The 14344-nt window shown below is 37.6% G+C and overlaps 1 protein-coding gene across 5 annotated transcripts in view; it reads left to right on the top strand.

The window, feature by feature from the left end:
- The window catches only part of PRKCSH (PRKCSH beta subunit of glucosidase II), a 58117-nt gene that overhangs the window by 1928 nt on the left and 41845 nt on the right, over nt 1–14344 (top strand). For 3 of the 5 annotated variants that reach the window (XM_083354693.1, XM_083354692.1, XM_083354694.1), the window contains exons 2-12: nt 1195–1307; nt 1852–1968; nt 2633–2728; nt 2820–2877; nt 4630–4747; nt 5422–5551; nt 7353–7437; nt 8117–8195; nt 9603–9689; nt 10477–10638; nt 12944–13040. In XM_083354693.1, the coding sequence (XP_083210819.1) occupies nt 1220–1307; nt 1852–1968; nt 2633–2728; nt 2820–2877; nt 4630–4747; nt 5422–5551; nt 7353–7437; nt 8117–8195; nt 9603–9689; nt 10477–10638; nt 12944–13040 (1117 nt within the window). In that variant the 5' untranslated portion in view covers nt 1195–1219. Of the gene's footprint in view, nt 1–679; nt 978–1194; nt 1308–1851; nt 1969–2632; nt 2729–2819; nt 2878–4629; nt 4748–5421; nt 5552–7352; nt 7438–8116; nt 8196–9602; nt 9690–10476; nt 10639–12943; nt 13041–14344 lie in introns of those variants that run through there. The other 2 variants (XM_083354695.1, XM_083354696.1) reach the window with 2 other exon arrangements.

Below are 14344 nucleotides of genomic sequence, written 5' to 3'. Positions count from 1 at the left end.
CTTGTAGAGCCTGAGTATAGTGCTATTGATTTGATTTATTTTAAAGGATGAGCTGAAACCCCTCTTTTAAGGGGGAAAAAATCCCCTAGCTCCTTTGTCAGCTTTTGGAAGTTGAAGAATATGTGAAGTCATACCCAGGCTCCAGAGCTTATATTTGCCATGGTGGTGACATCTAGTTACTTCTATTCTGGGCATAACAACTTTATCCACTTGCCACAGGAAAAACCATAAAAATGCTTAGTGTTATGATGCTGCCCATATTCTAAGTACTTGATATATTATGTCCAGAACAAGGAACCTTTGTTAGCATCCTTATGGCAAGTGCAATGAGTAATCTGATAGTTGTGGAAGCCATTTGGGAGAGTAGAGGAGCTATCTTAAATGATTCATGTATATTTTTGTTCAGTTTTGGGATAGTCCAAAACTGTCCAGATAGTCCAGATGAGATATTTTATTGCCATAAGTGGGAAGGAGACACATTGGAATAATTTTAATATGTTGTGGTCTAATAGTAAAGATGCTTGCCTCCCACTCGAAAAGTTTAGAGTTCATTCTTAGGTAGTGATAGATGTTTCTCTCCTAGGGTGCGAAGAAAACATATCTGATGGAATTCTGCCTAGGCAACAGGAAGGGCATTGGCTAGTAAAAGTTCAGCTGCATCCAGTCACCTGGACCCTACCCCAAATTAGGGGATTACAGGGTTAAAAAAAGGGAGAAAGTGATATCAAAACAAGTACAAGCCTTGGTCAAGAACACAATATTTGCCAATTTGTTAGAAACTGAAAATAAATCTTTGGATTTCCATTTTAGGCACTCAGAAGATCAGTTTCCTAGAATTTTTTGTTTGCAGAGAAAAATTATAAATCACGTGTGAGGATCCTACCTGAAACTTGGGAAGCTTAATAGGGAGTTTTATTTAAAATAAAATTGGATGAGAGGAAGGAATATTCTACATCTTCCTCCTTCATGTATTAATGGTAACAGAAAAGTTTTATTTATTTTTTGTTTTATTTATTTTTTATTTATTTGGCCACCCATCTGTTTGCTTTGGGTGGCAAACAGAATTAAAACAAAAAGCAATTGTAAAAATTGCAAAAATTCAAATGCAAAACAATTGTGAAACATCAAATCACTAGTACAACCAAGAAGGGAAGTTGCTAAAGTAACAGGTCCTTTGTTTGCATTTTGTTCCAGGAGTTGTTGGTTTTGAGCCTCCATTATGCTGCTTCTGTATCTTGGGCTTCTCTCATTTTCTGGCCTGTCTTATTCTGTGGAAGTGAAGCGTCCACGAGGGGTCTCCCTGACAAGTGAGTTTTCAAGCGGATAATAGGTTAGATGGCAGGTTTGATCTCCTCTTACAATATATCGCTCAGATAGTTTAATTCTAGCAATCAGAGATTGGAAATGTGTCTGATTTTGCACTATCAAGCAAAAGATTGCATCCATGTTGTGTAAGTAAACCCCCATAATTATCTGATGTTTGTTTTCTTAGATTTAAAATGGAGGTATCAGAGAGAAAGCTGGTCATTTGGAGAGAGATTTAAACCATATGAGTTACTTAAAGCAATTTAGTGTTTGAAGTTTGTTTAGAAATGCAACTTCCTCTTGCCCACAACACTGATTTATTTTGAATGCTAACAATAAGCTACAGAAGTGGAGTGGTTACTAATTGCATCCTGCTCAGCATCTTTTTTGTCACTTAGAATATAGGTTATGTAGACATAAGATATGGAATGAGTTAACTAGGCATGGAATATTAAATACTGAACTTGAATACTTTTCTGAATAGGCATATCTTTTTTTCAGTATTTTTTCTTGCTTGATTCCAAGTGTGTGTGCTGTTATTTTTAGACCATCACTTCTATGATGAATCAAAACCATTCACTTGTCTTGATGGCTCTGCAACAATATCCTTTGATAGAGTCAATGATGATTACTGTGATTGCAAAGATGGTTCAGATGAGCCAGGTAAGTGGGGCATATTTAAATTTACCTTGGTTGCATACATTGCCTTCCCCATCCCAGCTCTTGTAATTACTGCTCTAAGGATGTTTGCTAGTATTGCATCTCACATCAACTAACATGTATCTCTCTCTTAATAAGGGACAGTAACTGATCTGCTATGCTCCCATCCCCATAGATTGCTTAAGCAGTTAAACAGTAATCTCCGGAGATTTTCTTAAAATTTGATATCCGTAATATTTATGATGTAGCTTCCCACTGCAAAATAGGACACAGTTGGCCAAGTTAAAAATAATTGTAATTAAAGATTACAGTTTTTAAATTAAAAATTTTAAATGAGTAAAATGAAATACAATATTGTACATATCAGTTAATAGAAACTAAATCCATTGCTGTTACTAGTATTCTTAAATTTCTAGAAGTTCTTAAAAATCTTCAATTTATGCAAGAGTTTGTTTCCTTATTTATTTTCCTGTCATAGCTTTTAGACACCTTATGAATAGCAAGTAAATTGTGATTGCTAGGAGAAATTAAATTAATATAAATTAAGCCACACATGCAAGCTCTGTGTAAAAGAGAGCTTGTATGTATGATTTAATTTATGCTTTCTTTTCTTCAGCTCCTTTTCCCCCTTTTGTTCAACATACATCTGTCTTGTCTTTCTGCACAGGAACTGCTGCATGTCCCAATGGCCATTTCCATTGTTCCAATGCTGGATACCGTCCTATATACATCCCCTCTTCCCGCATCAATGATGGGATCTGCGGTAAGCATTGCTACGTGTTGTGAAGGAATTGTTTGGCTCTGAACAGTAGAACTCAAGTGATAGATGTTAATAGTTCTCCTTGCCCCCTTAGATTGCTGTGATACAACTGATGAGTACAACAGTGGCACAGTGTGTGAAAACACCTGCAGGTAAGATGTTACTTGTTTTAGAAGAAGCTCTTTCTTTGTTCAGAGGTCTGATTCAGAAGCAGACTCAGCTGCTAGCCATCAAATATACAACTTAGGGGAGAGGGGTGCATTTAGAACAGTTGTTCTTAAACAGGTTAATAATAACAATAGTACTTAGATTTATATACTGCTCCATACTTTACAGCAGGGGTCCCCAACCTGTGGGCCATGAGGGGATTGCAACCGGGCCGTGGGAATGGCTGCCAAGTGCATATGCATGCACATTCATCCTCATGTGAGCAGTGGGCAAATGCATGCACACACATTCCATTTTCATGAGTGGCAGGCACACATGCTGCTTGTGCAAATAGAGCTGAGTGTGTGCGCTTACTGGCGTTTGCGCGGAACCATGTCACCCCTTCCTGCCAGTCTGTAAAGCTGGAAACATTGGGGAATTCTGCTTTACAGAATTCTCTGAGCAGTTTACAATGTTAGCATATTGGCCTTAACAATCCGGGTCCTCATTTTACTGACCTTGGAAAGATGGAAAGTTGAATCAATCTTGAGTCAGTCAGGATCAAACTCCTGGCAGTGAGCAGAGTCAGCCTGCAATACTGCATTCTAACCACTATGCTGCCATGGTTCAGTTAGCCTCCATTTGGTAAAATGGGCACATCCTGAGCCTAATAGAGTAATTCATAATTAATTGGTTGTGAGCTGAGGATCCAGCTTGGGACTGCTACTGAGATGTAAAATAAGGCCTTTTTTGTGAGAGTAATAACATTCAAGACCAGTAAAAACTGGTCATACTCTTTAAGATCTAGAACTTGATACTTTGTCATGGATGCTTCCATAATATTTGTCACGGGAGTTGTCTGCTAATGGTTATGAAAGGAAATGTTGGCTACCACTAGGTGACCTTGTGAGCTTGTAAAGTTAATTTTCCCCCCTCAGGATACTATTTACCACTCCCAACTTTCTTTCATATTTTGTAGATGGGCACATTTTCATGTAAAACCAGCCACAATGCTTTTTAAGGATTTCTGTTGATTTTTTTTTGGGGGGGGGGAAATTATGGTGCTTTGCAGCATACCAACTTTATAACTGCTCTTTTTAGCTTATTTACTACTATATGATGTTCAGAATTATGTTCCATGGTTATGAATTTGAAAAGCAACTGTCAACCATCCCGTTTGGCACTTTCAATAAAAAAAACCTCGCGGCTCTTTAGATTGACCAAGAATGTAGTTTTATTGGAAAATCCATCTAGGCATGCTAGGAGCAAAGTCAGTTCTGGAATTTTCCTGCAAAACCCACATAGGTAACTCCCCTCTTCCCCTTCGGGCCACCTACAGTTCATAGTTCACCAATTGAGTTCATTTCTTTTGCTTTGGAAAAAAATCTCTTTTCTGGTCAAACTTTCTTCATGACTTGGCCTTGGTAGATAACGTTTCTTCGGTAACAGAAGGTTCACTTGTATTCCATAGCTTCCCCCTCCTCCATTTGGAATTCACCACCCTCCTCCCATCACTGGCAAAGTGAGCAAAAGCAGGTGCAAGCAACTATGGAGTCTAGTCAGATTTGACAGCAACAATAGCTTTCAAGTTATTAGACAGTGTGCTGCATCCATACCATTCTCTTCACTTATGCCGAAAGATTTTTCCCTGGTGCAGATTTTTCTAGGATAAATTCCTTTCTACCCATTGGTAGATACCACGACTGAACAATGCCTTGTCCTAAACCGTGTCATTCTATTCCCTTGTCCCTTTGCAGAGAAATGGGCCGAAAGGAGCGGGAGGCACTGAAGCAGATGGCTGAGGTGGCCAGAGAAGGCTTTGAAATCAAGAAGGCCCTGATGGAAGAAGCAAGTAAGAGAAAGGAAGAAAAACAGGTGAGATGCAGCCTGCGGAGAAAATGCTTATTGCTAGCTGGGCTGTACCGGATGTTTTAATTTTTGCCAAAGCACTTTTGACACACTGAGAGGAGCTAGGTTATGGCTCCTCTTAGACTGGTTTTTGATATCCCTCTAAGAAAAGTAAAACTTTGTGATTGTATAAGCAAAATTTGGGAGTGCACCCTATTTTTGAGTATCTTGAGTAGGCTCTGAAGTCCTTCTGTTCTCTGTTTTGTCCTAAGTGCTGATTGTCCATATACATTTTAAACTGGATATTGTAGAAAACATATTTATTATTAACATGTAATGTCATATATATCATAAAATAGTTGCTCAGCAGTTGTCTATCTTTGTCCATTTCTCTTTACCTTCTTTTTAAAACTTTTATTCTGACTTTTTTAATACATACAATTCAAAGTGGTGAATATTTATAATGTGTCTTCCTTCTATTTTCCCCTGTGAGGAGAATTGGAGTGAGGAAATAACTGGTCCAGCCAGTTACACTCTCTCAACCCAACTCACATACAGTACATGCATACAGTATATACACCCATATTTGTATTACTATACAAATCTGCCATATCTTGCAAGACGGGTAATTGGGATTCAAGCAGGAAGCTATTTGGATTTGGACAAAATTCAGATAGTCTTTTTCTTTCCTCCCTTTGTAGAAAAAACTAACAGAATTACAGGAGGGTAAGAAGTCTGTGGAGGAACAAGTGGAGACACTACGGTTAACAAAGGAAGCTGCTGAGAAACCTGAAAAAGAGGCCAAAGATATCCACCAGAAAGCCTGGGATGGTCAGTCTGGGTTACTCTACTGAAGGCTTTAATGACAATATTAGCATCTTTCCTGTTAAAAAATGAAGGAGAAAAGAGATTTTGATCTATGTGAAAACCATAGTTGATGGTACGTTAGGAATAGCTTAGGAATGAAAAACAATTACATTTTTTATTATCTGAAATGATAGGACGCCTGAGAAAATTGGTGAGATTTGGGGAAACAATGGTAGATGTATGAACCTGATTCAGAAAGCAACATTTTTTATTAGGGATGAGCAAAGCTGAATGTTCTGATGCATTGGCATGGTCCAGAGGAGAAATTAATGTTTAAGAGTCATCTAAAATGTTCAGTTTCTAGAACACTTGGTTTTGTTACATCCCTATAACTTATTATTATTATTTTTTTGGCCTTTTCTTCCCCAACAAAACAACCAAGCATTTTTAAACAAACTGTTTCTAAATATCACTTGTATAATGATATTGACAGTACAGGACAATTGTCATCTTTATGATGTGATACAATATCATGTATATCTTATTTTTGGCCATACTAGAAATAGAGTGCTGGACTGAACTCATCTTGGCCTGTACCAGAAGGGCTGCTTTTACATTTTTAGTTTTGACTACAAACCAGCAAAATGGAAATAACACAGAATTCTTAACAAGGAAAATGTTAGCTGGAGTTGAGGGCTAGCAGAATTTCATAGAAATTTTTAGGGAACCATTAAGCTACTTAAAAAATATGAGTAGTTTAACCAATGTTTAAGAACTGCAGCAGTGCAGAAATTTTTCCTTAAGAGTTGTAACAGTTCAGTTTTTAAAATATTTTAGAAATATTTAATACACAAGGTTTTCAGGTTTTGCCTGGCAAAATCAGGTAAATAATTAAGAGCAACAATTTGCTTGAGTACGGATAGACGGAAATAATTTACACTCCGTATTAACCATCAGTTACATTTTAATTTCTTTTTTATACTTAGGTGTGTAGTTGCCATGTCGGTTATTACACTGTTTTCTTCTCAGGTTTGACAGGGCTCTGGGAGAGAAGTTTATGATTTAGTAATCATGACTTAAGCACAGGCATAAGTGAAAAACAAAGGCTGGGCATACCTCTGGCTCTTGTAATTTTGCATAGTGCACAGGTGATCTTGGATACCTCTTAAAGTTCAGAATAATAGCAGAATTGAAGCGTATGTCTCCAGCTGTTTATGGAAATACAAATAGTTCTTGACTTACGACTGTAATTGAACCTGCAATTTCAGTCATAAGTCACAACAGTCATAAAGCAGATCACCAGATGACTATACATGATTTTACAACCTTTTATGTGGCTTTCATTAAGTGAATGTAGCGGTTGTAAAGCGAACCTATTGTTTGCCATGGGTTCGGGGTTTTTTGCCAGAAACCAGACGTAAAAGGCAAAAACATGGTAAACTGTGGAATGGCACAAATGCAGACTGATTGCCAAGTAGCCAAAATGTCATGTGATCCTGGGATGGAAGTGGATGTCAGAATTTCAAATCTGGTCATAAGTTGTTGTACACTTTGAACTGTTACTAAGTGGCCAGTTGTAGGGAAGGATTATGAATTCAGGCGGATGCTGATATTTCAATAGCCTTAATGGTGGTGTTTTAGAAAGGTAAACTCTTCTGTAAATTCAAACAGTAATGAGCTTTTGGGCATGATGTAGTTTTCTGTTGTCTTGATGTTTCTCCAGCAGCTGTGGCTATCATCTACAGAGGCAAAGTGAGCTGCTTTGTGGCTTACCTCACTCTTAGATATGTTTTCTTTAGATATGTTTCTATCTGCTTTGCAATAGAAAAGAAAGCAGCTGAAAAAGCAGCACAGGATCAGGCCAAAGCAGAAGAGGCTTTTCATAAATTGGATGATAACACAGATGGAATGTGAGTCTAATATAACTGTTTTCAACAGTGGAATTTTTGGGTATCTGGGTTAAGGGGTAAAAAGAACAGTTATTCTACTCCTCCCCTTGCTGTCCAATTCTACCATTCCTTTGGGGAGCATCCATTTTCACCTTCACAAGGAATGCTTTTTTAATATGAACCAATCCTTGCAATAATTCTAATTTTTAAATAATACTGAGCACTTCCTAATCCTACTTCCAAGGTAGAAGGGTCTCTAGATCATCTAATCCAGTCTCAGTTGCTCGCGTCCTCCCTTTTTGAGGCAAGATACTCTGTTGCCAGAAATGCCTTATGCTGTAAATCAGAGGTCCCCATCCTTTCCAGTTTGGTGGGCCTGGGGGGGAGGGGGAGGGGATGGTTCCATGTGAATAGCAGGCACCCACACAAGTGTGTACAGCTCCATTTGCACAAGTGGAGCTGCGTGTGTGATTGCCCACCTCATGCAGCCCAGTTCTGAACAGGCCACAGCCCACTATTGGGCTGTGGCCTGGGAGTTGGGAACCCTGCTGTAAATCTTCATGACCAATTATTGCTGAAAATATTTATTTTTGATTAAAGTAAAAACTGAAAACCTAATTTCATTATGGCAATTCCAGTTTCAAATTTTTGGCCAACTGGCTGTCACTCTAACTGGCTTATTTGCCTCCTGTTTCTCCAGGATAACTGTTGTAGAGCTTCAGAAACACCTTGAACTAGATGTTGATGGGGACGGGATCTTATCAGAAATGGAAGCCCAGGTAAGAAAGGAAATACTTAACTATCAAGGAAGGCTCTTAGGACTCAAGCAGGATTTTTCATCTTCTTTCAAGAATTTTGTATTCTTTGTGATTCTTCTGTCACACTTTCATGTGAGATCAGAGTGGATGTTATTTTAAATTTGGAGGGAAGCTAAAGTTGTGGGTGCAAATCAGGTCAGATGCTTTTGCCTTAGCAGATGTTTCTGTGAAGTCATTTTCTTTCGCCAATTGCCATCGTGCCTTGTCCTATTTGTTCTTAGTAGTTCTCTTTATGGGTGCCTGGTTGCCTGGCAAGAGGTACTGGATCTTAAGTGTTTATTGCATTGATGAGCAATCTGTTCATCTTCCAAGGTCAAGAGCAGAAACAAGCCATTTATCTGAGAGCCAAGACTAACATCCATGTGGTGATGTAATTTCTCATGCCAAAATTACAATTACATTTTGTTTGTGTTTTGCAATATTACTTCCTGGGGCTGTAAAAATGTTGATTCTATAATATAAACTCACTGGTATGTGATATAATTCTTCTCCAGTGATGCCTACACAGACTTTTCCTGAAGTATTTTTTAGTTATGTGACAATGGAAATTTATATGGAGGCTGACAGTTAATTTTACTTTTAATTCTTCCACCCAAAATACTATTGACCCTTAAGATCAGTATAAGGTCTCAGGCAGAAGAAGCATTTCCCTATTGTTAACTATAATTAAGGCTGTATACTGCCCAGAGTCACTGTGTGTGAGTTGGGCAGCTATATAAATTGGTTAAATAAACAAACAACAAATAAATAAAAATTGTCCAGGAATACTGCTTTACTTCTTCCTCCCTGCATTATTTTTAAAGTTAATTCATCATGCTTTTCCATCAGTTAGTAGGAATTAAAACTGCTAACAGCTAAAAAAATGGGAAGTACTGTTTTGCACTAGACACAAACCATTTATGTGAGCAAATTCTGAAGTTATAACTGTATGTGTTGAATCAATTATTGAAAGGCAATTTTTTATTTCAGTTTTTCTCTTTTTGGAGACTAGGGAAAGAAAAAGACATATTAAACACAACTGTAATCTTAAAGAGTTGTGCAGAATTTTAAATATTAAAATTCAAAGTTCAACCCCCAAAGTTATTTGTAATCAGGAAGGGAAGGGAAGGGAAGGAAGGAAGGAAGGAAGGAAGGAAGGAGGGAAGGAAGGAAGGAAGGAAGGAAGGAAGGAAGGAAGGAAGGAAGGAAGGAAGGAGGGAGACTGTTAGGATTGCTGTAGTCATATTCCTTATTGCAATTGGTCATATTTAAGAGAAATGCTATCTTGTTCTTGCAAAAATTCTGAGAAGCAGGAAGTGCATTTGTTAAGTTGTATTAGTACTTTCATTAGTACGATATAATGGCTTATTTCTGCTCTTATTCTTCCAGACCTTGCTGGGTAACTCCTTGCAGGTGGACAGAGGCCATTTCCAGGACACTGTATGGCCAGCAATCAAGGAGAAGTTCAAAACAGAGGTCAGTATCTAAAACCCTTGAGAAGAAGTACTTCTAGAAGAATGGTTTGGAATATATACTTAGAACAGCTGCTCCTTCATAACAGGATTCATGCTGGGTGGGCAGACCCATTCTCAGGGGATGGCATCTTTTATTGATTGATTGTACTTTTAAATCTTGGCAGGCATTAATATTAAGCTTTCTCCTTAGGAAGTGGGCCTGTTCCACACAGTATGAAACTTAATACATAAATATATTTATATCCTGTCTTCCTAGTGCTCATGCCGCACTCAGGGTAATTAACAGCAATTAAAATTGATAAAAAAGACTGAAAATGTTAATTACAAAGAAAAGTGATACAGTTAGGAGCAGACAAATAGCAACGCAAATCAAACCTCAGATGAAATTTACTTTCCACATTTAATAAATGCATTGCTAAATGAAGAATCCACCAATTGTTGAATGAAGCGAATGCCAGTTTTAACTTCTTGTGACCCATATCGAAAGCTCTTATCAAGTTTCTTTCACTATCAATTGCACATGCACCCTATGTAGTCAAGTTGTGGAGAAGAGCCTTGGATGTGGCCAAGATAGCTTGGGGAGCTGATACTGAAGACTGTAGATAATGCCCTTTTTATTCTATGAAGCCTTAAGAGGAAGGATAGACTTTTCTTATTTAGGATTCCTAAATAACATCTATACTACTCATTTTTCCTTGCTTCTCAAGTTGTTGGAAGAACCAAGTTGAGTTGGTAATCAAGTGCATGAACAAGAGTAGTTTAGGCTGAATTCAGTTTTCCCTTTACAGAACTTGGCTGAAGTACAGCCTCCACAAAATACTCCAGTGGAAGAGGAGTCTGATACTCCATCTGATGCCCAGGTGGACCAGTTACCCCCTGAAGAGGACTATGAGGAAGATGAGGAAGACGAGGAGGAACTTGATGGTGATAGTTTGGATGAAGAGATGAAGGTACAATATTGAACTGCAGTATGACATCTATCAGTGAAATTTACAAGGAAGTTTCTCATTGTATTCCTAACCTAGATTATGTTTACAAAGTTGTTCTCCCCAGGAAAATGTGTGCAGATTTGCTTATTTATTCAGTTCTTTATGGTTTGCATGACTTGAGACAAACTGATCATTAAATTATAAATTGAGGATAAGGGAAAGAGATGTTTTAGTAAAGTTTGAGCAAATCTTATAAAAGATCAATAGGGAGGAAATTTTACTGATTGCAGACATTTGCTAACATTACTTGTATGTAGTCAAGCTTCCAAAATAACTTAATATCCCAAATTACATAAGGAATTCTTTAAGCATAGATTTCTAGATGATAAATAATCCTATTTCATATTTAGATAGATAAAATCAGGTAGGGACAGGTTTGCTTTCTTCTTAAAGGCAGTGGGAAAGGGGCACTTCAGGCTATATAAAATAAACACAGGTTGTGATTAGTGTGAGTTTGAATAATGCAATGTATTTGATTTAGTGCAAATTATAAATTGATGCCAGGTTGCATTTAAAGCAAGCCAAAATCCATAGCACCAAGCTATCATATGCACAGCTGGGATTTTAGGTGCTAATCATCCTGTGTATGAAATGTAGAAAAGAAAGGTTCTGTTCAAAGAAAACTTAAAAATGAAGAGGCTTATTTTGAAGAATTACAGCAGAATAACTTTGAATATGGGTTTATCCTCTTTTATTGTTACAGTATTTCATTAATAAGGACATACAATTTAAGTTTAAAAATTTTAATTGCCTATTCTTGTCAAATAGGAACCAATTACTCTGTTTTCCATAGAAATATCACTGCAAATTTGAATAAAGCAACCATTCGTGGGATTCATTAACTAGACTAATTGAGACCTGCCTGTACCTGATACTTGAGCTGCAATAAAAACATACTGGTTTGATGTAATCTGTAGTTTAAGCAACAATAAACATTTTCTTTAATGTTAGGAACTTCTCCAAATATTAGAAAAAGAGAATGTATTCCTCTGGAAGTTATTGAATTACAGTTCCTACATCTTTGACCAGGCTATCCGGAGCTGCTGGGAGTGGCATCTCCCATACTACCCAGATCCTTGCATTGCTTTCCAAGTCTTTAAAAATAAACTAGAGGGGGAAAAATACAATGCTCATTAATGTCTGCCTCTTCTTATTGTGTTTTGCTTTGCTTTATTTGCATAATGTTTTTCTCTGTAAAGCCAGATATTTCATAGAGAATCATGCATGCAATAGTCATTATCTGTCTTGCAAACTATTTAGACTCATCGTTGTCTGCTGCGTGCTAAACAATTTAGGAGAGATTTAAAAGATGCCATTTGTGTAAATCAAGGGAAACCTTGCTGGCCAAGCACACCCTTCAGTTGGAGGGGGCGGGGGGGGGGGGCTGAGCATTAGAGAGGACTAGAATCACATTAAGCATGAGAATGAGTTGATTTGGGGAAGGACTTTGGGGGATTTTGTTTCTTTTTAACTGTAACATCTTTTTAGGGTATACACAGCATCATTCACATTTTTCCTTTTTCAAAATGGTGGGAATCTCTGCTAACATTATTTTTCAGCAGTCTTGATCAGAAGAGCTCTGAGAATTGCCCATCCCCAGCATAAAAATATGCTTTTCTTATATAGCAATATTTAAACACTTTTTACAATGTCTATTGAAATACGTTTGCCCGTCCCCAGCATAAAAATATGCTTTTCTTATATAGCAATATTTAAACACTTTTTACAATGTCTATTGAAATACGTTCACTCATTTGAAGCTGGCAATATTTTTTTGTTTAGTGGTTAGTATGGAGTTATTCATAAACAAGAGCCAGCATGGTGACATGGGAAAAGTCCTGGAGTGGGAGAATGGAGATCCAGGTTCTCCTTTAGACATTGACACCAGTTGGGTGACCTTGGCCCAGCCATTCTCAGCCCTGAAACAGCATCAGGATCGGCAGCAAGCTGGCTGAACAACAGGTCCCTAGCTATACCATGCAGTGATGGCATTGCTATGTAAACTAAACAAGCAGAATGCAAAAAAAGTCGACCCTGCAATGAAGTAGGACAAATTTTAAAAAGTCCACTACTCTTAGCTTTAGCATAGATTTATTTTCCTTTTCCTGATTTGGTAATGCACTTTCTTTGGAAGTTCTGGTCACAGGATATCTATAAAATCAACTTCTTTAGTCAGTTTATCTTGCTTTTCTTCTTGTTATTCTACAAAGATTATTAATGGATTTCAAAGAACTAATAGCATTCTTTTGGCTTAATGTCTCTGTAGGTCTCATCATCCAAGCCATTATCAGATGACAAGGCAGCAGAGGAAGAAATGGAGAAGATGCCTCCTTATGATGAAGCCACTCAAGCTCTAATTGATGGTAGGCTTTTGAAAGTATATCAAAGTTCATGATTTGGAGGGATCTGGCAGAAGCAGGGTTCTGCAATAGATCTGAAGGTTTAAAAAGAGACAACTCTTTTCAAACATCAAGAAGAGATTATAAGGGGTAAGAGTTGCAAGGCATTTAAAAGTAAATATTAAAATATTTGTCATAAATTATCTTCTTAGGATATTTCACCAAGGACGGGATTAGGCTACAACTCTTAAGTTTTGCTTATATTGTTCCTGGAAGGATGATGTGAGCAATAGTGCTTCAAGGCTTTGAGTTTATCTGATGTTTTGGCAACTTTGCAGTTATGGTATCTTGAAGAGAATAATATGGGTTAGCCGATATGTCACATGACGTTTTACAGATTTATTTGTCATTATAAGCCAAAGTAATGTCTGTCTTACATTTTGTGGATCTGCATATTTGCAAATATATTTTATTTAATAAATAATACATTTACATAACAGGGATAGTTTCAACATCACATGAAGTGGTACTACTGCCTTACACTGCACTAGTGAGACCACATTTGAAATACTGCATCAAGTTCTGGTCACCGTGATACAAAAAAGATGTTGAGATCCTAGAAAGAATTCAGAGAACAGCAACAAAGATGATAAGGGGTCTGGAAGCTATGGTTGCACGGAGTGGGTATGTTTAGTGAAGAGAAAGACTAGGGTTGACATGATAGTAGTCTTCTAATATTTGAATGAATGAGGTGTCTGGATGGAGTCACTGAAGCAGTAGGCGTGAGCTTAAATGGACTCCAGAAGATGGTAGAGGACAGGAAGGCCTGGAGGAACGTTGTCCATAGGGTCGTGATGGGTCGGACACGACTTCGCAGCTAACAACAACAACAAATATTTGAGGGGCTGTCCCAGAGAAGAGGGAGTTGATATTTCCAAAGCACCTGAGGGCAGGACAAGAAGTAACAAATGGAATATCATTAAAGAGAGATCTAACATAGAGCTAAGAATTTTTATGACAGAACATTTCACCAGTGCAGTTGGCTTACCTTCAGAAGTTGTGGGCACTCCATCATTGCTTGTAAGAAGAGACTGGACAGTCAGTTCTCCAGAATGGTATAGTCTCCCTTCTTGAGTAGGGGGTTGGACTAGAAGACCTCCAAAGTCTCTTTCAACCCTATTATTCTATATTTTATGCTCTAAGTATTATTTTGTTGTTCAAGGAAAATACTTACAAACATGTTAATATCTTGGTTTTAGATCCTTATTAGATCCTTATTAGATCCTTGATGTTAATGATTGTGGCTAATCACCTCAGAGATGTTTCCT

The sequence above is a fragment of the Vipera ursinii genome, assembly GCF_947247035.1.
Source record: "Vipera ursinii genome assembly, chromosome: 2".
Classification (NCBI taxonomy): domain Eukaryota; kingdom Metazoa; phylum Chordata; class Lepidosauria; order Squamata; family Viperidae; genus Vipera; species Vipera ursinii.
The sequence above is the reverse complement of the archived record's forward strand: the minus strand, read 5'-3'. Positions and strand labels throughout refer to the sequence as shown.